The 25,411-nt window shown below is 43.8% G+C and overlaps 2 protein-coding genes across 2 annotated transcripts in view; both read right to left on the bottom strand.

Moving 5' to 3' along the window:
• Positions 1 to 7,948, bottom strand: part of LOC110500903 — a 29,330-nt gene extending 21,382 nt beyond the window's left edge. The window contains exons 1-13 of the mRNA XM_036958286.1: positions 7,489 to 7,948; positions 7,212 to 7,268; positions 6,918 to 7,037; positions 6,379 to 6,450; positions 6,190 to 6,291; positions 5,755 to 6,073; positions 5,477 to 5,676; positions 4,874 to 5,298; positions 4,188 to 4,342; positions 3,735 to 3,952; positions 627 to 766; positions 355 to 465; positions 1 to 140 (exon numbers count right to left, since the gene is read on the bottom strand). The exon at positions 1 to 140 is cut by the window's left edge and continues 22 nt beyond it. Of these exons, the coding sequence (XP_036814181.1) occupies positions 1 to 140; positions 355 to 465; positions 627 to 766; positions 3,735 to 3,952; positions 4,188 to 4,342; positions 4,874 to 5,298; positions 5,477 to 5,676; positions 5,755 to 6,073; positions 6,190 to 6,291; positions 6,379 to 6,450; positions 6,918 to 7,037; positions 7,212 to 7,268; positions 7,489 to 7,572 (2,143 nt within the window). The 5' untranslated portion in view covers positions 7,573 to 7,948. The remainder of the gene's footprint in view (positions 141 to 354; positions 466 to 626; positions 767 to 3,734; positions 3,953 to 4,187; positions 4,343 to 4,873; positions 5,299 to 5,476; positions 5,677 to 5,754; positions 6,074 to 6,189; positions 6,292 to 6,378; positions 6,451 to 6,917; positions 7,038 to 7,211; positions 7,269 to 7,488) is intronic.
• A 215-nt stretch (positions 7,949 to 8,163) lies between these two features.
• On the bottom strand, positions 8,164 to 14,654 carry rwdd (RWD domain containing 4). The gene is made up of 8 exons (XM_021578319.2): positions 14,402 to 14,654; positions 12,458 to 12,538; positions 10,864 to 10,973; positions 10,362 to 10,512; positions 10,062 to 10,161; positions 9,893 to 9,942; positions 9,126 to 9,128; positions 8,164 to 9,026 (listed from the first exon to the last, which is right to left on the bottom strand). The coding sequence occupies exons 1-8, from the start codon at positions 14,423 to 14,425 to the stop codon at positions 8,994 to 8,996; spliced, it is 552 nt and encodes a 183-aa protein (XP_021433994.2). The 5' UTR covers positions 14,426 to 14,654; the 3' UTR covers positions 8,164 to 8,993.
• Positions 14,655 to 25,411: the final 10,757 nt, after the last annotated feature.

Here is a 25,411-nt window from a genome sequence, read left to right as displayed (position 1 = left end):
GGTGTGCCAGTCTGGCCATGGTGGTGCTCTTGCCCCAGCCAGGGGGACCCAGTAGGAGGATAGGTCTGAGAGAAGACCCTTCCTCCACGGCCCTCCTCATCTCACCCAGGAAGCCATCTCTCAACACATGGTGATTTTCCCTGGAGAGAGACTAGTCATGAGGATATCAAAACAACTTTGAAGCTAGCCTGGTTTGATATCCGTTTGCCTTCTCTTGCCAGCTCGTATGGTGCCATATCTGGCATGTCAATTGGACCATAGGAGTTGGCACAAACATACAGTATCTAAAACCAGGTAACTTAGAAGCATGCAGGTGACCATTATAAATTGAGGAACACCAAACCAGAGACTTACAGAGTGTGTCCGTGGTTAACATGGCGATGGATCTCCTCCTGTATCCTCATTCTAGATGCTTCTCTCCGTCTGATGTCAAAGGAGCCTTTGGCTTTGTTCCCCTTCATGACTCTGGAGTAGGGAGACAGCCCAACTCAACATTTATGCCATCAGTTGAGTGTTACGCAATAATATCGGAGGGCCAACATAATGACAGATAACCATGTAACCGTGTCATATAGTTCCAATATACTTTATGACATGTGTTATGCATTTATTTATTTCTCTCTCACTTGTTCAGAGAGTTGATGACAGTCCTCTGGAAGTGAGAGGAGATGTGTTCTGTGTAGAACTGTTGGGATCGGTTATGTTTGGGGTTCAGGCCATTCCTTCCCCAGTCCACGTTACGCTCATAGATGTTGGTGTGGCGCAACTTAATGAGGGAAGAAAGGGCAATGTGTCAGTGGAGGCTCCTCGAAGGAGGATGGGGAGATCCATCTTCCTCAGTGAATACAATTAAATATGTGGCTGCTGTATATTGTTTGTGGCTGCTGTATATTGTATGTGGCTGCTGTATATTGTATGTGGCTGCTGTATATTGTATGTGGCTGCTGTATATTGTATGTGGCTGCTGTATATTGTATGTGGCTGCTGTATATTGTATGTGGCTACTGTATATTGTATGTGGCTGCTGTATATTGTTTGTGGCTGCTGTATATTGTATGTGGCTGCTGTATATTGTATGTGGCTGCTGTATATTGTATGTGGCTGCTGTATATTGTATGTGGCTGCTGTATATTGTATGTGGCTGCTGTATATTGTATGTGGCTGCTGTATATTGTATGTGGCTGCTATGAAAGTGAAGTGTGTTTGCATGTAATCAGGGGTGTATTCATTTCGCCGATTATGTTGAAAAACGCATCTTAAACAGAAGCAAACGGTGGATAAACGTACCTGAATTTGTCCAACTATAAACTCCTGTTTGCAACTGTTGGTCTAATGATTACACACTAGATCAGCTAGAAGCAGGAAACTGTGTGCAAGGCAGTATTAAATGTGTCTCTGTCGGCCTCCTTGATTACTAAAATGTTTCTCTCGACCTGAGCTGTGCACCTATGTTGTAAACTAACTCGTAGGCTAGGTTGTAGCAACCATCATTGGATGGGTATAGGACAAATTCAAGTATCATGTAGTAGCCTAAACCTGATGATGTTACATTGAACTGGGTGAATGGAATATGAATGAAAATCATCCAATATGCCGTAATAGAATTTTGCATCCTGTAGCACAAACTCCAAAAAGTTCTGGGACACTGTAAAGTCCATGGAGAATAAGAGCACCTCCTCCCAGCTGCCCACTGCACTGAGGCTAGGAAACACTGTCTACGATAATCAAGATTTTCAATAAGCATTTTTCTACGGCTGGCCAACTGTACCTTCTCCACTATGCAATCTGGTTTCCGAGCATGGGTCATGGGTCATGGGCTGGATGCAACCTCAGCCACACTCAAGGTCCTAAACGACATCATAACCGCCATCGATAAAAGACAATACTGTGCAGCCGTATTCATCGACCTGGACAAGGCTTTCGACTCTGTCAATCACCACATTCTTATTGGCAGACTCAACAGCCTTGGTTTCTCAAATGACTGCCTCGCCTGGTTCACCAACTACTTCTCTGACAGAGTTCAGTGTGTCAAATCGGAGGGCCTGTTGTCCGGACCTCTGGCAGTCTCTATGGGGTGCCACAGGGTTCAATTCTCGGGCCGACTCTTTTCTCTGTATACATCAATGATGTCGGTCTTGCTGTTGGTGAGCCTCTGATCCACCTCTACACAGATGACACCATTCTGTATACTTCTGGCCCTTCTTTGGACACTGTGTTCACCAACCTCCAAACGAGCTTCAATGCCATACAACACTCCTTCCGTGGCCTCCAACTGCTCTTAAATACAAGTAAAACTAAATGCATGCTCTTCAAACGATCGCTGCCCGCACCCACCCACCCGTCTAGCATCATTACTCTGGACGGTTCTGACTTAGAATATGTGGACAACTACAAATACCTAGCTGTCTGCTTAGACTGTAAACTCTCCTTCCAGACTCACATTAAGCATCTCCAATCCAAAATTAAATCTAGAATCGGCTTCCTATTTTGCAACAAAGCCCCCTTCACTCATGCTGCCAAACATACCCTTGTAAAACTGACTATCCTACCGATCCTTGACTTCGGCGATGTCATTTACACAATAGCCTCCAACGCTCTACTCTGCAAATTGGATGTAGACTATCACAGTGCCATCCGTTTAGTCACCAAAGCCCCATATACTACCCACCACTGCGACCTGTATGCTCTCGTTGACTGGCCCTCGCTTCATATTCGTCGCCAAAACAACTGGCTCCAGGTCATCTATAAGTCTTTGCTAGGTAAAGCCCCACCTTATTTCAGATCACTGGTCACCATAGCAGCACCCACCCATAGCACACACTCCAGCAGGTATATTTCACTGGTCATCCCCAAAGCCAACTCCTCCTTTGGCCGCCTCTCCTTCCAGTTTTCTGCTGCCAATGACTGAAACTAATTGCAAAAATCACTGAAGCTGGAGTCTTATATCTCCCTCACTAACTTTAAGCATCAGCTGTCAGAGCAGCTTACTGATCATTGCACCTGTACACAGCCCATCTGTAAATAGCCCACCCAACTACCTCATCCCCATATTGTTATTTATTTGTTTTGCTCCTTTGCACCCCAGTATCTCTACTTGCACATTCATATTCTGTACTTCTATCATTCCAGTGTTTAATTGCTAAATTGTAATTATTTCACCACTATGTCCTATTTATTGCCTTTACCTCCCTTATCTTACCTCATTTGCACACGCTGTATATAGATTTTTCTATTGTGTTATTGACTGTACGTTTGTTTATCTCATGTGTAACTCTGTTGTTTGTGTCGCACTGCATTTGCTTTATCTTGGCCAGGTCGCAGTTGTAAATGAGATCTTGTTCTCAACTGGCCAGCTTAAACCTGGTTAAATAAAGGTTAAATAAAAAATATGTAAAAACAATTGAAATGCTCATAAAAACAAGTAAAATCCTCCTTCATCTTAAACGGCATCGACCACCACTGCAAAGTAGATACCGATGAGCGTTATCATAAGTGTTACTCTGTGAAAGTATGGAACAAAATGAATGCTTTCATTCGGACTTTGTATCATGCTCTCTCCTTTATGCTCACACACACACACACAGACACACACACACACACACACAGACACACACACACACACAGACACACACAGACACACAGACACACACACACACACAGACACACACACACACACAGACACACACACACACACAGACACACACACACACACACACACACACACACACCCTTACCTTTTTGTGAACGCGATCCATGAAGCCCTGGTGTGCTGCATTCAGAGTGTGGTTGACCTGCGGTCGACCTTCCAGCAAGTCGATGTAGTGGGCAGCGTGTTCGTTCCTCAGGCTGTAGTGGAGGTCAGGGATGACCCTCTTATAGCAGTGGCAGTGTTCCTCTGGAGGGGCCTTGGCTCCTAGTGACTGGAGGCCCTGCTCTACCTCCCAGTCTAGAACTGGGTGGGGAGCGAAGTGTCAAAACCGACATGGCTAAACGCAATGTAGACTACTTCCTGTACACTTCCTGTAAGAGGGAAATAACCTGATCCCCCCCTGTACACTTCCTGTAAGAGGGAAATAACCTGATTCCCCTGTAAGAGGGAAATAACCTGATCCACCACTAAGGTGAAAGGACAATAATGATGACAATAATAACTCCCCCCCCCCCCCCCCATACACCCCCTTACAAACCTGTCCTGAGGAGGTGCGATGTCCCCTCCTCCCCCAGAGCCTCTGTCCCACTCCTCTGTAGCACCCCCCACAGATGCAAGCATGTAGCTTGCCACGCCTTCCTCGCCTGCCTCCTGCGCTGGCCATCTCTACTCAGGAAGTCAGGCTGTTGGGTGCTACCAACACATACAGGAACTAGGTCATGTCAAGATGATTGACTAAGAAGAACTAACGACAATCCAATATGGTGAAGTGATTTAAGAGACTTGTGAATGGAATGAAAAAAAGCTGAGAGGGAGGGTCGTTGTACTGTGAGAGTTCAATTCCCTTACGGTTTGTCTGGCTAATTTTAAATACCCTCAAACAATCCCTTTCATAACAACACATGGCCTAGGGGCAAGAGCCATGGAAACCAAACAAAGCATTTCATATGCCAGTTGGGTTTGGATTCCCAATGGTCGTTGGTAACTAGTTTAGCAAGTTACACAAGCTTCAAATAAGAAACTATACTAGTGGTCCTTGTGATGAACAGTTCAACAATCCATAAAACAAACAAGTAGGATACTATGCAACAAACCCGCAAAAAAGGGCTTTACAAAATACAAATAAAAGTTGACATCAATGTGTCATGGCCAAACTTGTGACAATCTCTCAGACTTAGAACTCGGGCATAGCAATAAGAGCAACAGTGTAATTGTATATCTTACCTCACAGGGAGTAGACGGTACACAGGAGGATCACAGTTCTCATCTAGTCTGTACCACGTCTGGAGTAGGATCAGATCCCGGTCGAAGTCTGCCCAACACCTCGTCGCCGCAGGACTTATCCGCGTCTCATCTGCATCAGAGAGGGAATTACGGGATACGGAAATCTCATCGCTCATTAACCCAGAATTCGGAGCTGGATCTCCTGAATCATGATTGTTGTTTTGTTCTGGAACAAAAAAGCTGCCCGTGTCACTTCCTGTGGCGATATTAGACTTGGAATCACTGATGACGTCGTCCATCTTGGGGTGTTTTTTCTTGGACATCTTCTGTCTGTCTCTCTCCACCACGTTCACGATGGCCTCAAACACCTCTCTGGAGATAGTGCTGGGCAGGGTCTGGACCTCGTACTTCTGACCAAGGAATAACTATCAAATAAAACACTAATTAATAACTTCGCGAATCCAGGAGTTCAGCTAGTGACTGGCAGAAGGTTCGTAAACGTGTGGGACGATATGTTGGATAAGAGATCAGTGAAAAGAAAGATAAAAAAGGAAGAGAGAAATTATTTGAATAAAAACAAATTAAACTAGAGAGATATCTCACTATGAAGTTTGTCCCCAGTGTTTCCTGACACTGTGCGAGGGCCTCCACGTGCAGCTCTGCCGTGTCGTGTCTATCCGACACAGGGTCTCCCACGCCCCAGCGCAGGTCCACCATCCTGAAGTCATAGCCCCTCTGTTTGCAGTAGAGGTACAGACGAGGGAACACAGTCTCCATCAACGCACTCCTCTCTGCCACCGTGTCTGTGTGGGGGGGATGGGATTATGGTTGACACACATACAGAGACGAGCACACGTGCACGCTCACGCTCGCACGCTCACCTTTATATCCACCACATATGTAGATCATGAATCTCCTCTTCTTGGCACGTTCCAGGTCATCTGTTATAACTGTGAGACCTAATGAATGAGGGTCACCTCCTGTTGTCTTGACAACACCATTAGAAGATCCAGCCAATAGACATTTGACAATTTCGGGAACACTTTCAGCCCATGTGGTGACATCCTGGTTTACACAAACACGGTCCTCTTCCTCTTCCTCTTCTTCCAGTGCCACCAAACTCTGCAGCAGGTTTTGAGGAGCAGTATCCTCACTGTCATCAAGTCCTCCATCTGGTAAGGCTTTGAAAGCTGCTTTGTCCTAAAAAATTTAAAAAATTAAAAAAGCCCAAAATAAATGAAGAATGGGATCAGGTTTTTTTTCCATGATCAGATCAGGAAGGATGAATCAGCAAAGAGTTGCTTGGTCCTCCTCACCTTGAATAAATATGTGTTCTGCAGATGCAGCACAGTCACCCCTTTCTGCTCTGACGGTGTGCTTTGTCCATACGACTTTACATGGCGCTGCAGAAATTGATACTGAGAGGAATGTGTGGATTTACAACATGAATAATTAGATAGAACACATGAAAACATAAGGTGTCCAGAGGTGTGCAGACGACTTACTCTGAGGTGAGCTGTTATCTGGGACTCTGACTCCTCACTGACTTTGGTCAAAGGAATACTCCTGTCTGCTCTCTACAATATAAATACAGACTACAGTAAGCAACACATGGATGGACTATACATTGACAGGCTGAGAAACGCTGCCCTGTCTGTCCCCTCCCGACACGTTCATTACTATGGGACAGCTGGAGATCGAATTTAAATATTGAAACAATGTTGCAAATGTCAGACAGACAGACAGCAAGGTTTATACAAATCACCTCTATTGAAAACTAAATGTCTAAAAGAAATGTGAGATAATGTCTAGATTATTTTTATAGTGGAGATCAAGTTTATAAATTGCCTGGCTGAGCTGATGAGATGGTGGATTGCTCAGTCAGATGGAACAGAATAAATAGGCATTTTAACATCATAGATTTATCTGGTGGTAATTTGTGGAATAGACAACGGTTGAAATGCCGTATTAACAAATCAGCATTCAGAATTAGACCCACTCATTGTTTAAACACGTGTCCCTCAAACTGGATCAATTACCTTACCTTATTGGACCTAATCTTTTTCGCTAGAACCGCATGATCGGATCGACAGTCGGAAAAGAACATCTCCTGGAGTCTTTGGAATGTGGGAATGGTCGATCTCTTGTTTTTGCTGTCCTGATGCTATGACGCATTACCAATGAGAAAGGAACACTGGGTGAACTGATACTAATGACGGTTATAAAATCAATGTAAATGACTTAGGTAGAACAATTGAACCCTCAAATTGGGTGATAAGAGAGCAGATAATCTCATGGTGTACTGAATATTATGAGACTAGCTGGCACCTAAACTCACCCGACGCAGTGAGGTAGAGCCATTGGAAATTTGTGGAAATATTACAACTTCTTTCACCTATGAACAAAATGGAAAATTGTAGCCTAACATTACAGGAAGCTCTTAATTAAGAGCTACACATTTATGTTCAGTTATAGTAAGTCACGTTAATTTAATATAAAAGCTACAAGGTGTGAGAAAAATGTTATAAAATTAGTTCACATTTTTACGAAAGCTACAAGGTGTCCATAATTGCAAATTAGTGCACACAGGAATAACGAAATAGTTGGGGACTTACTCTCCTTGTCTTCTTTTTGGGGACAATTCCGTTATTAGAAGTCCACATTTGTCTTAATTCTAGGATAGAATCACCCATCTTCATTGGCTATCGCGCATTCATTTATTATCCCGCTCGAAGCTTCAATGGCTCACCATCCACCATCACAATTCAACGCTGACAGTTTCATCTGTCCCACTGTGTTTGGAGAAGTGACAACTCCTCTGGCAACTAGTGTTGTCCAGGGCGGAGTTCGAGTGATGGTTCATGTTCCACTACTAGTAAGCCAACTGCGACGCACTGACCCGGTGCGTATAAACGCATAATAGACGGACAGAGTTAACAGTTCTTTACTTACACCTCGGTTAAAGAATGCGTCGGGATATTCGAAAGTAAAGTTTATTTTCGGACATAGCTTTAATGACGTAGAAAAATAAGCTTCAGGCGGGCCTCCTTTTCCTTACTATGTTTTCTACACTCTAGATACTATTCAGATACATCGCCATGGGAACCAAATATCATACCCCTACAAAACTGGTGCAAGGGGATAAACTAATTGGTATTCACATTAGGCCGTTTCTCTGTGTTTTTTTCCTTTATCAAAACGACACAAGCACATAAAATACACTACATTATGCCAGGGTGTATTTTTAGTTGGGAAACATGGACAAGCTAAAAATAAATATAAGAACAATATCATAATAATATTTTTTTATTTAAAAAAAAAAAAAAAAGTTTCTCCAGCACATCTCTAAATTAAAGGGACACAGTATCACATATTCAGTCGTGTCCTTCATTACATGTTGAGTTTATGTTCCACACCACTGTACATCAGATACACTGAGGATCCTAAAGTCATACAGCCATACGTTGACAGTCCTGGTAAAGCACGTTTTACAGCTCTGATGCCTAGCAACTGAACCGGTCTCAAAGTGGACAGATTTTCAATTCCCTGGCAGTGATGACAGTACATGGAAGTCTGGCTCATGGTAACAAGAGGTCCAGATCCTTCCACTTTGACAAGCATACAGTACTAGTGAAAACAGATGACACTGCCACCCCTTCACCATTCTCTCACCTCGACCTATTCCCGACGGCACAAATACTAGCACACACCCGTACAAGCTTTCGTTGTTTCAATGCAGCTCACAACTCGCAATCCACCGTCATCACCACCGTTAAAACCAAAATTAGTCACACATTTGGGGTCTCCTCCAAGCAAATGAAAACAGTTCATAAAAATAAAAAAGCCACATTTTAAACTCCTTCCGATATGACACTAAACCACCTGTATGTGTGACGCCCTCTCAACACGACAGCTTTGACAACTATTGATTCTGTTCAGGTGTAGAGGGACCCCGTCTTCCCTTGGAGCGAAAAAGCGGCCATCTTAGGTGTGGTGTCTTGGGGCAGACTGGAAGGAGTCTACGGAGCAGCGGCCAGGTCAGGTGGTCTGAGTGAGGTCGGGAGACTTCACTTCCTGGTAAAAGCAGTACCAGAGACCTCTCCACCTCCTCCACGGCATTCTAGTCTTCCTCTTTACCGCCTGTTCTGCTCAACTGAAAAACGAGAAAAGCATTTAGAAACCACAGTAAGTTCAGATGGGACATGTTTTTTAATGTATATTGGGAAATTTGTAGTTTTTCCACTGTACTTACATGCTGGAGTGTCATGTTCAACAAGTTGAAGATGCAAGAAAGGAGAGAAATTAAAATGATGAACAATGGTGCTATTGGCAACAATGGTTCTATTGGCAACAAGGGTGCTATTGGCAACAAGGGTGCTATTGGCAACAATGGTGCTATTGGCAACAATGGTGCTATTGGCAACAATGGTGTTATTGGCAACAAGGGTGTTATTGGCAACAAGGGTGTTATGGGAATTGGCAACAAGGGTGTTATTGGCAGCAATGGTGTTATTGGCAACAAGGGTGTTATGGGAATTGGCAACAAGGGTGTTATTGGCAGCAAGGGTGTTATTGGCAGCAAGGGTGTTATTGGCAACAAGGGTGTTATTGGCAGCAATGGTGTTATTGGCAGCAATGGTGTTATTGGCAACAAGGGTATTATTGGCAGCAATGGAGTTATTGGCAACAAGGGTGTTATGGGAATTGGCAACAAGGGTGTTATTGGCAACAAGGGTGTTATGGGAATTGGCAACAAGGGTGTTATTGGCAGCAAGGGTGTTATTGGCAACAAGGGTGTTATTGGCAGCAATGGTATTATTGGCAACACGGGTGCTATTGGCAACACGGGTGCTATTGGCAACACGGGTGCTAGCGGCAACAAGGGTGCAAGCGGCAACACGGGTGCAAGCGGCAACACGGGTGCTATCAATAGCAAGGGTGTCTTATGAAATAAAATGAAAAATCAGACAGGACAACAAAAATAATTGGCACAAAATCAACTGCCGTGAACGAATATACCTTGATGACGTCGACCCAGTCCCAGCCTCTGGGGAGCTCCCCCTTGTTATCTGTTGAAACAGTATAGTGTGAATAGCACCGTTTCAATATCAATAGCCTTGTCTAAAAAAAAAAAAAAAGGTCATTTGTGATGGAAAAATAAAATACTCAAGTCATTTCAGTCCCTTACCAGTTCTACATGTGATCTTCCTCTTCTGTGATTTGGTCAGCTGTTCCTTCTTCTCTTTCTTCTTGGCTGGGGCGTTGAGGTCGCTGTTGGATGTCAGTGTCTGGGGGGGAATCAGGTGACCTCTGGTTAATGAGCACAATGTGTATATAAATACTAAACCGACTTGAAAGGAAAGTCCTTTCCAAGACATTATATTTCTGTGGTTGTGTGTGTGGTTGTTTGTGTGGTTGTTTGTGTGGTTGTGTGTGTGTGTGGTTGTTTGTGTGGTTGTGTGTGTGTGTGGTTGTGTAACACACTGACCACGGCAGTGACCGCGGCCTGGTGGTTCTCCATCAGAGCTTCCTGGTTGTCTTTGGCCCACTCGAACAGGGTGTACATCATGGCAGTGCCCAGGTTGGCCTCCACCTGCTCCTCCAACCCAGAGATGATCAGCTGCTTGGTCTCTGAAGATCTGATAAGAGAATCATTTTAGAATAAAACGCCATTTAGCTGGTGTTTTCCCCCAAAAGCGACTTACAGTCAAGTCTCACATTTTCCGTAGGAGTGGCCCCAGGGGGAATCGAAAACACACTATCCTGACATTGCAAGTGCCATCCGCTACCAAAAGAGCCACAGACGACAGGACCAACTCAATGTAATTACCTCAGGAATTAGTTAAGATAACTTCATACATTAAGTGATTTTGTATCTTTACAGGCTCGCTGCATTGCATTGGTGGATCACGACCCAAACTTAGGCACATGGTCGTAACATAAATTAGGCTAACCACAATAAGTATCGTACAGTGTCAACGGTGACTTACATTTTTTTGTTGAAAAAGCCATCGAGTGAAATTTCAGGTGCCGTTTCAGGATACATCTCAGGCCATGAAATATCCAGAATGAACGCTTTGGAGTCATCGTGTTCTCCTATCTGGAAAGGGAAGTGGTTCGGGATGTTAGACAATGTTCATTCACGTCGAACAGTGTTCCCCAAACCTCTTCCTGACTACCCAGATGATTAGTAAACCAACCGAATCAGGTGAGCCTAAGAGGTTTGGGAGACAACAACCACCCTGAGCCACTGCCTGTTCACCCCGCTATCATCCAGAAGGCGAGGTCAGCACAGGTGCATCAAAGCAGGGACCGAGAGACTGAAAAACAGCTTCTATCTCAAGGCCATCAGACTGTTAAACAGCCACCACTAACATTGAGTGGCTGCTGCCAACACACTGACTCAACTCCAGCCACTTTAATAATGGAAATTGATGAAAAATGTATCACTAGACACTTTATATAATGTTTACATATCCTACATTACTCATCTCATATGTATATACTGTACTCTATACCATCTACTGCATCTTAGCTATGCCGTTCTGTACCATCACTCATTCATATATCTTTATGTACACAGGAGTCGCTGGTGCGCGATGAGACAAGGACATCCCTACCGGCCAAGCCCTTCCTAACCCGGACGACGCTAGGCCAATTGTGCCCCACGGACCTCCCGGTCGCGGCCGGTTACGACAGAGCCTGGGCGCGAACCCAGAGTCTTTGATGGCACAGCTGGCGCTACATTACAGCGCCCTTCACCACCCGGGAGGCTAAAAGTATATATTTTTAAAGTAGTTTATCATTTTTAAATCTGTGAATGCTTTTTTTCACCCAACAACAGCTGGTTCAAAAGAGATGTGGCTGATTTAAATGAATCAGCAGTAAGATATTCCTGAGCATCCTCTGCCATAGGATAAATAAATACTATATAAAACTCCTCCTGCCGCCTATTAACAAACTGACAATCTCCTAGATATGGCCACACCTTATCCGTTTCCGGATCACGTAGGAGAAGAGGATGGACCACAGACAGAAGGGGTAACCCAGACATGTCACTGGGGCTATAAAACTGAAGCATCCTTTTAGAACCATTTTCTCACCACCAAATATGGTAGTGAGAGGAAGTCCAGTCGAGACGTAGTTGGAGAGGATGGAACTGTGTTAAACTGGGCCGACATTCTGCACACTCATCAATTAAACATCTGATCTCAATACATGTTTCTGTTCCCAAAACTGTTACAAACACAGTGCACTAAGTGTTATAGACTCGAGGCTTTGCCAAAGTTCAAATATATATTTAAAATTGTGTCGTTTAGAAGGAGTGCAAGGTCGAATCGAGTTGGTGCACATGCCTACTTCAGAGGAGGAGGTCCCCAATGGAAATATGCTACAACGCACCAACAGGATGTCACAACAGGATCTCCTGCATGGCTTTGCCCACCTCCTTGCTTGTTCTAACCACTACGCTTCATTTCCTCCCACTATATGACAAAGATGAACTCTCTTTGGACAGATGTTTTCCCAATTGAGAATCTCACCTCTACAAATTCTGCGCCACATCCCATTCAACAAGCTACTCACCCTAAACTGAAATGAAACCGGGCTGACTTCCTTGAAGCACTCGTCCCCCTCGTATATCGAACGGAGGGCTTCTAACTCCATCTGGAACAGTAACCAAAGTGAGGGAGAGAGAGAAGACAGAGAGAGAGAGAGAGAGAGAGAGAGCAAGACAGAGAGACAGAGCGAGAGAGACAGAGAAAGAGAGAGAGAGAAAGAGAAAGGTTATTCATTGATGCTGGATAAAAGACTAGGTAGCTAGATAATATATAGAACAAAAACATAAAATGCAACAACTTCAAAGATTTTACTGAGTTGCAGTTCATTAGGCCCTAATCTATGGATTTCACATTACTGGGAATACAGGTATGCATCTGTTTGTCACAGATACCTTTAAAAAAGGTAGAGGGGTGGATCAGAAAACCCATCAGTATCTGGTGTGCCTCATGCAGCGCGACATCTCCTTCTCATATAGTTGATCAGGCTGTTGATTGTGGCCTGTGGAATGTTGTCCCACTCCTCTTCAATGGCTGTGCGAAGTTGCTGGGTATTGGCGGGAACTGGAACACTCTGTCGTACACGTTGATCCAGAGCATCCCAAACATGCTCAACGGGTGACATGTCTAGTGAGTATGTAGGCCAGAAAGAACTGGGACATTTTCAGCTTCCAGTTGTGTACAGATCCTTGCGACATGAGGCTGTGCATTATCATGAGGTGATGGCGGCAGATAAATGGCACGACAATGGGACTCAGGATCTCATCACGGTATCTCAGTGCATTAAAATTGCCATTCATGCTTGCCCATACCATAACCCCACCATGGGGCACTCTGTTCACAACGTTGACATGAGCAAACCGCTCTCCCACACAACGCCATGTCCGCCATCTGCCCGGTACAGTTGAAAGCGGGATTCGTCCGTGAAGAACACACTTCTCCAGCGTGCCAGTAGCCATCGAAGATGAGCATTGGCCCACAGAAGTCGGTTACGACGGCAATCTGCAGTCAAGTCAAGACCCTGGTGAGGACGACGAGCACGCAGATGAGCTTCCCTGAGACGGTTTCTGCCGTAATTCTTTGGCGGTGCTAACCTACAGTTTCATCAACTGTCCAGGTGGCTGGTCTCAGATGATCCCGCAGGTGAAGAAGCCGGATGTGGAAGTTCTGGGTTGGCGTGGTTACAGGTGGTCTGTGGTTGTGAGGCCGATTGGACATACTGCCAAATTCTCGAAAACAATGTAGGAGGCGGTTCATGGTAGAGAAACTAACATTCAATTATCTGGCAACAGCACTGGTGGACATTCCTGCAATCTGCATACCAATTGCACACTCCCTCAAAACTTGAGACATCTGTGGCGTTGTGTTGTGTGACAAAACTGCACCTTTTAGAGTGGCCTTTTATTGTCCCCAGCATAAGGTGCACCTGTGTAATGATCATGCTGTTTAATCAAATTGTTGATTGATAACTGTCAGGTGGATGGATTATCTTATCAAAGGAGAAATGCTTACTAACAAGGATGTAAACAAATTTGTGCACATTTGAGAGAAATAAGCTTTTTGTGCGTATGGAAAATATCTGGGACATTTTATTTCAGCTCATGAAACATCAGACATCAAACATCAACACTTTTCATGTTGGGTTCATATTTTTTTGTTCAATATAAATACGTTAGCTATCTAAGGAGATTCAGTGCACTGACTCACACTACTCAGAGCTATCGTTGGCTAAGTGGTGGTGTGGCTAAAACTAGCCTAGTTCTTCAGTTAGCTAACTAGACAAACTAGCCCAAACATCCACTGACTACGGTAATGCTAGTACTTCGTTCATTTAACTTTGTTTTTTTTTGTCGAAAACTGTTAACAGTTCAGCCTTCGTACATCACCCGCTAGCCAGCTCTGTTAGCCCTGTTAGCTAGCTAGCGCGCTGTTAGCTCTGTTAGCTAGCAAGCGCTCTGGTAGCTAGTATTACCTCTTGATCCTCGTTGGCAGTCATGATTTCTTTCTTTCAGGTGACGCTAAACAATGTAGTCAAATATGTCTAGCTAACAGTACAAAATATGAAAAGTGCAGAGTTAACGTGTCATGTCTGTGATAAAAAAATATATATATGGCTAGTTTATAAATGTAGCAACGTATCTAGTTGATCCAACGTCAGACGTGACCCATGATGTTCTTCGCATTGTACGCATGCGCAATGACTCTGACCTTTGAACCCGACCACTCTTGCAGATACTGCAATGCTTTTTTATGGCCACAGGAGGGTGTCTGGAACTAAGATTTCCTAAATATACTCAACAAAAATATAAACGGAACATGTAAAGTGTGGGTTTGATGAGCTGAAATAAAAGATACCAGACATTTTTCCATACGCACAAAAAGCTTTTTTCTCTCAAATTATGTGCACATAATTTGTTTTACATCCCTGTTAGTAAGCATTTCTCCTTTGCCAAGATAATCCATCCACCTGACAGGTGTGGCATATCAATAAAATGTGCGGTTTTGTCACACAACACAATGCCACAGATTTTCTGAGGGGGCGTGCAATTGGCATGCTGACTGCAGGAATGTCCACCAGAGCTGATGCCAGAGAATTGAATGTTAATGTCTCGACCATAAGCTGCCTCCAATGTCATTTTAGAGAATTTGGCAGTATGTCCAACTTGCCTCACAGACCACCTGTAATCACGCCAGTCCAGGACCTCCACATCTGTCTTATTCAGTTGTGGAATCGTCTGAGACCAGCCACCTGGACAGCTGATGAAACTGAGGAGTATTTCTGTCTTTTGTGGGGAAAAACAAATTCTAATTGGCTGGGCCTGGTTGCCCTCCCAGGCCCATCCAGGGTTGCGCCCCTACTCAGTCATGTGAAATCCATAGATTAAGGCCTTAATGAATTTAGTATTTTGTGGAGAAAAACAAATTCTAATTGGCTGGGCCTGGCTGCGCCCCTACTCAGTCATGTGAAATCCATAGATTAAGGCCTTAATGAATTTATTTCAATTGTACTGATGTACAATATATGAGCTATAACTCAGTAAAATTGTTGTTGCATGTTGCGTTTATATTTTATATTTTTTGTTCATTTTCTCTTTAGAAATAGGCAGACAGACTGGTATGGAACTTGGTACTCACCAAACAAACATTAATCTGGTACCGTATCAATTGTTGAATGGAAAGTACCATATCGCTCATCGTGACAATACACTGGATAGACGCTCTAATCTATTATTAGGCCAGAGGATGGCTCACGAGGCCCTATAAATCAGCACCGCAGCTCAGTGACATCAGCCCATGTGTCGTTGACATAAAGGTCAAGTGATCAGCCTCAGCTGTCTTGTTGAACCACACTTTGGTCCCAATGGTAGGGTCACTCAGAGACACTAGCTAAGGCCTACCTTAATTCTTATTTAATTAATAGAAAAGCCTCTCTTTCTTCCCAGCTAACAACAAGCGTTTCCACAACCTTATAGAACGTTCCCTCAAGGGTCTTATTTTGTTGTTACCCTATAACCTTTTCATAGGAATGTTCCAGTGATGTGCAAGGACTGTTTCCAAGAGACCATTCCCTTAACGTCAAACAGAACATAGCCAGAACATGGTTGCCATGTTCTCAGAATATAAGATATGGATGTTCTAGACACGTTTTCACGGGAACGTTGCAGGAACATTTCTGTGTTTCAGTTGTCAGGACCCAAAGAAATGTAAAAAGAAAAATGGTTTCATTAGACGTTAGCCCTTGTTCCTGTGGCCAAGGCTATTAAGGCCCTGATTGGTGAACAATCAGCTCTTTGTCTGTTGGCACGGTAACAGACACTCACACACAATCCCTTTAACATACAGTGTTTTCAACTTACATATTAAGGCCCTGATTGGTGAACAATCAGCTCTTTGTCTGTTGGCACGGTAACAGACACTCACACTCAATGCCTTTAACATACAGTGTTTTCAACTTACATATTAAGGCCCTGATTGGTGAACAATCAGCTCTTTGTCTGTTGGCACGGTAACAGACACTCACACACAATGCCTTTAACATACAGTGTTTTCAACTTACATATTTGACACACTTTCACGTTCATAATGACATGATGTCTGTTCATTTAATATTCAGCATGTCCTCCTCACCTGGGATTTGAACTCATTCCAGGCTTTCTACTGCCACGTCTGTGTCGGTTAATCAGTTCATATTTTATTTATCGTAGTGATGTAAATCACAGCTCTGTGAAAAGCACACTCAAGAAAAACGATTTTTATTGACGATAGTGATTCAGGAGTGTCATTGAAACAGGGTTATATGCCCCACCAACATTAATCAACTATACAAAAAGCCCTGAAATGGCTGAAATAAGTAAAATAAAATCAACGATGAGAAAATAGTCATATTAAGTGACACGTACATGGTGGAATGGCGAGACGATTGGAATCATTGAACCAAGAGGTTGTGAGTTAAAATCACAGAGGAGGACATGTGGAATAATAACAAATATGTATGCACGTTCAAATAATTGTTTGTGAGTGTCCCTAACCTTGCCGACAAAAACAAAGAGCCGTGAATAGATGATTCACCCGTAAGACCATTGATTGACTTGGCCAAAGTACTACGGGGGTGCTGTGATGAAGGTGACGACCGATGTGTCTAGAACATTATTATATTCTGAGAATTTGTCAACCATGTTCTGTGTAGCTCATTTGGTAGAGCATGGTGCTGGCAATGCCGGGGTTGTGGGTTTGATTCCCACGGGGGACCTGGTAAATAAATAAGACGATGTATGTAATCACTAACTGTATTTTCCTCTGGACAAGAGCGTCTGTTAAACGACGAAAATGTAAACGCTTCTGTGAGAACGTTCGCCCTCAAAATAAATAACATTTTAAATGTCTAATGGGATGTTGATGGAATATTCTCCTAACCCTCAGAAAACTGGACACGTTAATGTGTCTGAAATATGAATATCTTATATTTTGAGAACATAGCAACCATGTTCTGGACAAGTTTGGTGGGATGCTGATGAAATATTCTCCTAACCCTCAGAAAACTGGACACATGAATGTACTTGCAATGTTCTCATGAACCATTTATATTGGATAATTCTGAAAACATGGCAACCACGTTCTGGATCAATTCTGTTTGGCATTTAGTGAATGTTCTCCTAACTCTAATGCTTAAACATTCTACATAGGTTCTCAGGAGTTTTTAAAATGATTTTTTCCCCCCTTTTTCTCCCCAATTTCGTGGTATCCAATTGTTAGTAGTTACTATCTTGTCTCATCGCTACAACTCCCGTACGGGCTCGGGAGAGTCGAAGGTCGAAAGCCATGCGTCAGGAGGTGTTTTGCTAATGTACCCAGAATGTTCTCCTACCTAAAGGAAAACTGGACACTCAAACATCTGGGGAACATTACGGGGTAACACAACAAAAACGTTCTCTCTCCGTATAAGTGTTAGCTGGGTCATAACTTCAGAGGCGTTCAGTCATAATCAACACATCATCAGTAGGGTAAAACTAACATTACGGGGTAACACAACAAAAACGTTCTCTCTCCGTATAAGTGTTAGCTGGGTCATAACTTCAGAGGCGTTCAGTCATAATCAACACATCATCAGTAGGGTAAAACTAACATTACGGGGTAACACAACAAAAACGTTCTCTCTCCGTATAAGTGTTAGCTGGGTCATAACTTCAGAGGCGTTCAGTCATAATCAACACATCATCAGTAGGGTAAAACTAACATTACGGGTAACACAACATAAATGTTCTCTCTCCGTATAAGTGTTAGCTGGGTTATAACTTCAGTCATCTTTCTCTTCTCTCATCATAGTGGTAGGTAAATATGATGGAAATGATGCAGCATTGGGATATATATATTTTAATGGGATATGAATTATCCATCCTGGCTTTTTCACACCAGCAAACTCATTTGCCTTCGATCTTATTGGACAGAACACCATTATCCCGCTGAGTCCAATCAGTGCTGTAATCAAACCCGGCTGAGATCGATCACAATGGTCAGGCGCAGATTCAAACCTGCAAGACTGTGACGGCGATGCCAGCCAGGAGTGTTCTGCTTTAATACTCCCAATATTAACATTTACACGGCTGGAGATGTGCAGCTTGTTCCCTTTGTCTACTTCAGTCAGATTGGATTCACTCAGGGAAAGGTAATTGAAGAGAAAGCTACTTTTCGCATGAACATGGCTGCCTCGGTGATGGGTTTGTTTCCTTCCCAAGCTCCCTCCCTCGCCATCCATAAAATGTGTTTTATATTGCCAGTAAAAAGATATCGCACATGACTGGAAAGTTAGGGATTTACAGCTATGTTTATTTCCATTATGGGCCTAATTTTCCAAATGGTTTTCCATGCATGACTATTGTGCTGAAATAAAAGCTCACTTACTTATAACACTACACTGCTACTACTGTGTAGACCAGGCTCACCTCCTGACAGAAATATTCCTCTCAAATCCAATTTCCCTCTTATGAATTTTTTACCCAGATTCTGTGTAGTAAAACACAATAAACACTGCTCTGAAAAGCCATTTTTTATTTCCCAAGCTACCACCTTAGGAAGCATATAGGTTAAGTTATTAAAGAATCAATAAGGGAGTAGACGTTTTAGACTCACACACATACGCTTCCTGTAATTTGTTAGCCAATTGGCCTGGCGCCATCTTTGCCCTGTAGCATAATTAGGTGTCTTATCTTCTCAGTGTGTGGGTCCTCTGATACACGATGACCCCCAGCTTCAAATACCAGGGTGCAAAATGCAATTACTGTACTAGAGAGGCTGACTAGAAGGCTCTTATCACTGCCTGTACTCCTCTTAATTAACTTATATAAAAAATAATTTCTGTCCCTGCAATGGCAAACACAGTGAGAGAGGGAGGCGTGTGGCAGTGCAGTGTTTCTCTCGAGACGCAATTATCTAAATCAACATTTTTTTTTTTTTACCTCCCTCTCACTTTCGAAAAACTTGGAAATAATTGTTATTTTGGGGTTACACTGAGAGAAAATGTTATTCCTGGAAGTTAGAAAACAATTGTGTAGTCTTAGCTGTTGCAGAGGCGAACTGAACTGTGGGCAGTCTAGGCAGACTACAGTGTGTGTGTTTTGTTAGGGAAGAGAAGGGGCCCATAGCTCTGTGAAGTAAGTCTGCTCTGTTATTACCATTCACTCTGAGGAAAGAAATGTTGGACTTAAATTCAGAGACAGGATGACACGTTTTATTTTCATTTTATTTTTTATTTAAGTAGGCAAGTCAGTTAAGAATAAATTCTTATTTACACTGACTGCCTAACCCCGGCCAAACCATAACCCCGACATTGCTGGGCCTATTGTGCGCCACCCTATGGGACTCCCAATCACAGCCGGTTGTGATACAGCCTGGAATCGAACCAGGGTTTTGTAGTGACACCTCTAGCACTGATATGCAGTGCCTTAGACCGCTTCGCCACTCGGGAGCCCCGAGGACCCATTGAACTCCCCATTGAACTCCCCATTGAACTCCCCATTGAACTCGCCATTGAACTCCCCATAAGAAGCAAACATGGCAGACATCACTAGACTAAACCCTTCCAGTACACTATCATATAGTGTATGCAGGCATTTTCCTATCCTGTAAGGCTCTATGCCTGCCAGCAGCTGTATCCACTTGGACAGCAACCCTGTAGTCATTAGACCAATTAACTCTACACTCTTATCTTTCTGCTGTTGTCAGCATCCAACATACGATTGTTGTGACATTTGTTTTCCCAGTAGCGATGCCCCACCGAAACAGCTTGCTCTGAAAATCCTATTGTCACGACCCAGCAGTTGAAATGTTGTGTTGTCCTTCGGGGTGGTGTTGAGGCAGACATACCATTCAGACACAACCTCCATCCGTCCACTCACTCTCCTCCACTATCCAGCGGGGCCGGCTGACTGAGTGTGTAGCCCATCAAGTGGTGCTTTTGTGTATCTCAGCAAAAACAGCTTGAGGACCCAACGTGAACCCTCTGCACACTTATCTCGTGTGTCAGACAAACCAGCTTAGAGCAGCATTGTTCTAACTGATATGCCTTTCTCTCTCTCTCTCTCTCTCTCTCTCTCTCTCTCTCTCTGTCTCTCTCCCTTTCTCTCTCCCTTTCTCTCTCTCTCTCTCTCTCTCTCTCCCTCTCTTTCTCTCTCTCCCTCTCTCTCGCTTTCTCTCGCTCTCTCTCTGTCCCCCTTTGTCTCTCTCCCTTTCTTTCTCTCTCTCTCTCTCTCTCTCTCTCTCTCTCTCTCTCTCTCTCTCTATCTCACTTTCTCTCTCCCTCTCTCTCACACACACTCTCTCTCTCTCTCTCTCTCTCTCTCTCTCTCTCTCACTCTACCCTCCAGGCCCTACTATGGAGTCTGGGCTCCGGCAATTTCCTTTTACCCAGTTAGGCTACGCTTCATAACAAACTTGACATATACATTTATCCCATCCCCAGCCTCACAGAGCAGGCTGTTTGGCAATTTAGTAAAAGAGGCATTCCTGTCATAAAATTAGCAACGCCACATTACTGAATTGGATTTTGGGTTGTTGTTGTTGTTGTCGAGGGCAGTGGCAGTTGTTGCCGTGGCGTCAGGCGATTAAAGTCCTTAGTAGACTCTTTGTTCTGTGTTCAAGAATAATAAAAAAAAAACGGTCAAAACTCGACCCAAAGCGTTGAAGAGACGATATAAAAATAATGCCTGCATTTAAGGGGAATAAAGGACAAAACAATATGGAAATTGTCTACTGAAGCTATTCAGCGGAAAGTGATATCTTCGTAGTGTTGAATTATTTACACAAAGCACTGTGTCAGTGAGAGAACATGTTGTATCTCTGACAATAAAAAATAAAAAACCTTTGCGTTGTTATAGGTTCCCCAATAAAAACATATACTAATAATCAGCATTTATTTAAAGCGCTGTAAATCAACAACAACAACTGTTCTAAAACAACAACATGAATCATTATGAGGTCATCGGCCGAGAGACTGAAGGTTGAGAAAGTTCATGGCTCGATTGAGGAGGTCAAAGGGGAGAGAAGGCAGCTGCTGGTGGCACGTCGTCATCACGTTGTCTCACAATCCACACCTTCTGTAGTAGAGATGAAGTTAGAGTTTTTCTACTAGCTGCTGGACTAGTAGCTAGCTAGCTACTCTTCAATACTACCAAATTGCAGCCCCCACTTGACCGCTAGAAAGCACATCACACTTCAATAGTAATTTAGGAGAAGCCTTATAACTTAGTCCTCCATACAGTCATGGTCATCTGTCATCGCTCTACACCGGCTTCTCTCCATCCCCGACCTCCGAACCATAGGCATAATCAAATCAAAAGAAGTTTGAGATTTATGCTAATGCTAGCCAGCTAACTTTAGCTAGCTAGCTAACCAAAAAACCAACCGCCAACTTGAGGTCTTGAAAACGTGCTGGATTCAAACTATTTGACTGTAATAATAAGCCAAATCATTAGTTAATTAGTAAAACAAAAGGTTTGTAGGGAAAAAGCTAAAAATTGTATATATTGACAAAATGTACAGGAACTCTCTGCCTTAGGTTTCCAAGAAAACAGTCACCAGACTTCTAGACCCCCCCCCCCCCCCCCCCCCCCGATCAATCAGTCACCAGACTTCTAGACGCCCCCGATCAATCAGTCACTAGACTACTAGACCCCCCCCTCGATCAATCAGTCACCAGACTTCTAGACCCCCCCCCCCCCGATCAATCAGTCACCAGACTTCTAGACGCCCCCGATCAATCAGTCACCAGACTTCTAGACCCCCCCCCCTCGATCAATCAGTCACCAGACTTCTAGACCCCCCCCGATCAATCAGTCACCAGACTTCTAGACCCCCCGATCAATCAGTCACCAGACTTCTAGAACCCCCAATCAATCAGTCACCAGACTTCTAGAACCCCCCGATCAATCAGTCACCAGACTTCTAGACCCCCCCAATCAATCAGTCACCAGACTTCTAGAACCCCCCGATCAATCAGTCACCAGACTTCTAGACACCCCCCGATCAATCAGTCACCAGACTTCTAGACCCCCCCGATCAATCAGTCACCAGACTTCTAGACACCCCCCGATCAATCAGTCACCAGACTTCTAGACCCCCCCGATCAATCAGTCACCAGACTTCTAGACCCCCCCCCCCCCCGATCAATCAGTCACCAGGCTCCTATATGGGGGGGTGCAGGATTGTGTGTCTCTGCATGTGTGTGTTTATGTGTGTGTGGTTGGTTGGTTGGTTGGTTGGTTAAGAGCGGGGTAGTCAGCGAACGATGATGATGCACTAGTATTTAACGCCAGGGTCCTTGAAGAACACAAACTACAGCAGCACCAAGGTAATAAAAATAATTTATTTTATACGCCAACTTTCAACTGCACAGCCAATCTGAGCTCTGCAATAAAGAGAAACTATGCTTTGGAAGGAGAATGACATCGTTAATTTCAAGTCTTAGTGTGTGTGTGTGTGTGTGTGTGTGTGTGTGTGTGTGTTTGTGTTTGTGTGTGGAAAGAACCAGACTTTCTTTTCCTCATTCCCGAGGACTCATCTAGTGAAGATTACTAGTTCAAATAAAGATTAGGTCGTAATCATACCAGATTAATTATCTGCAATGTATGTGTAACATACACTATATAACCAAAAGTATGTGGACACCTGCCCGTCGAGCATCTCATTCCAAAATCATGGGCATTAAAATGGAGTTGGTCCCCCCTTTGCTGCTATAACAGCCTCCACTTTTCTGGGAAGGATAACCAATAGATGATGGAACATTGCTGCAGGGACTTGCTTCCATTCAGCCACAAAAGCATTAGTGAGGTCGGGCACTGATGTTGGACAATTAGGCTTGTCTCGTGGTCGGTGTTCTAATTCATCCCAAATGTTTTCGATGGGGTTGAAGTCAGGGCTCTGTGCAGGCCAGTCAAGTTCTTCCACACCGATCTCGACAAACCATTTCTGTATGGGACCTCGGTTTGTGCACGGGGAAATTGTCTTGCTGAAACAGGAAAGGGCCTTATCCAAACTGTTGCCTCAAAGTTGGAAGCACAGAATCATCTAGAATGTCATTGTATGCTGTAGTGTTAAGATTTTCATTCACTGAAACTTAGGGGCCCGAACCATGAAAAACTGCCCCGGAACATTATTCCTCCTCCACCAAACTTTACAGTTGGCACTATGCATTCGGCCAGATAGTGTTCTCCTGGCATCTGCCAAATCCAGATTTGTCCGTCTAACTGCCAGATTGTGAAGCGTGATTCATCACTCTAAAGAAGGTGTTTCCAGAGTCCAACGGCGGCAAACTTCTCCAGCCGACACCATGAGCAATGTCAAGCGATCTTAGGCTTATGTGTGGCTGCTCGGCCAAGGAAAGCCATTTTGCGAAGCCCCCTGACGAACAGTTCTTGCGCTGACGTTGCTTCCAGAGGCAGTTTGGAACTCGGTAGTGAGCGTTGCAACCGAGGACAGACAATTTTTACACGCCTACGTGCTTCAGCACTCGGCAGTCCCGTTCTGTGAGATTGTGTGGCCTACCACTTCGCGGCTGAGCCGTTGTTGCTCCAAGACGTTTCCACTTCACAATAACAGCACTTACAGTTGACCGAGTCAGCTCTAGCAGGGCAGAAATTTGACGAACTGACTTGTGGGAAAGGTGGCATCCTATGACGGTTGCCTGGTTTAGAGTCACTGATCTCTTCAGTAAGGCCATTCTACTGCCAATGTTTGTCTATGGAGATTGCATTGCCGTGTGCTCGATTTTATACACCTGCCAGCAACGAGTGTGGAAGAAATAGCCAAATCTAACAATTTAAATGGGTATTTTGTATTTACAGTACAATGTGTCTGTATGGGAAGCGATTTATTTCACAACCTTGTCTTTTCACTATCCACTACATTTACTTTCAAGCCACTGCTGGACTAATCAATAAAAGTGGTGATATTGTATGAAAGGTATTTGTTGGAGTCGACAGAGGTGGAGAGTAGAGTATTGTGAAATGTGCTTGAAGTCGATTGCATATCTGAGAAAGCACACCGACATCTCCCCTCTCTCTTTAGCTTTCTCCCAGCACTCTGATTTTAATCATGACAGCGACCGAACGCCATAAAACTACGACTGCACCCAAGAAAAGCCCGGCTCTGTTCAGAGAGACTGGATGAAGTCTGGATTTGACATTTTCATGTTATAGAATAAGAAGTTGACACTTGGAAGGTAGAGTCAATAGTTTTTTTTTTTGTGTTTTTCTTTAAGAGATACACTATCTCTAGTGTAGGATAATATAGAGGCTTTCCTTTCCCCGAGACCAGTCCATATCGACTCATTTATACCATCCTTTTTTTCTGAGGTCCTTTTGAACCAACCTTTTCTCCATATGCTTTGTGTATAGTCCAAGGGATTTGCTCCCCTTTTAAGTCTTAAGCCCCTTGACCTTTCAAATGAAACAAGTGTTTAACAATAACCAGAGAAATATGAACTCCGGCAAACACAAAAGAACAACTCGTCCGTGTGATAACCTAATGAACAAACGCAATGTCCAACTTCCCCATAAGCTGGGCTTTAAAGCATCACAGGGGGTTGTGTGGCGGCAGAAATATGTGTTCCAGATGAGGTGCAGTTAAATCCGTCTGGGTGGGAAGTCTAAATTTTAAAGCCGTAATCCTGGAGTAGAAGAGCGTGAGCGTGACAATGAACCGTTTGACAACAGTGTCAGGGAGGGGGAAAAGAGACAATGTTTTTGGCCACCTTCTTATACACTACCTCTCTGGCCTGGTAGCGTGTTTGGAGTGCTGGTACTGGCAGGCATGGTCTGCATCCTAAATGTCACCCTATTCACTATTTAGTGCACTATTTTTTATTTTTTATACCTAGGCCCTGGTCAAAAGCAGTGCACTACACAGGGAATAGGGTGTAATTTGGGACATATCTATGGTTATAATAGGTTTTAGTTTAGCAGCTGGCAAGCACATGATCTTAACGCTCTGG

The sequence above is a fragment of the Oncorhynchus mykiss genome, chromosome 21 (genome assembly GCF_013265735.2).
Source record: "Oncorhynchus mykiss isolate Arlee chromosome 21, USDA_OmykA_1.1, whole genome shotgun sequence".
NCBI classification, from domain to species: domain Eukaryota; kingdom Metazoa; phylum Chordata; class Actinopteri; order Salmoniformes; family Salmonidae; genus Oncorhynchus; species Oncorhynchus mykiss.
This window is presented reverse-complemented; position numbering and strand designations above follow the sequence as displayed.

Coding starts and splice junctions, on each gene's coding strand:
- rwdd (XM_021578319.2), bottom strand. CDS start 14,425: ATGACTGCCAACGAGGATCAAGAG. Junction 10,974..12,457: donor CGGTTTCATTTCAGTTTAGG/GTGAGTAGCTTG, acceptor TTCCCTTTCCAG/ATAGGAGAACACGATGACTC. Junction 9,943..10,061: donor GAAGATCACATGTAGAACTG/GTAAGGGACTGA, acceptor CTGTTTCAACAG/ATAACAAGGGGGAGCTCCCC.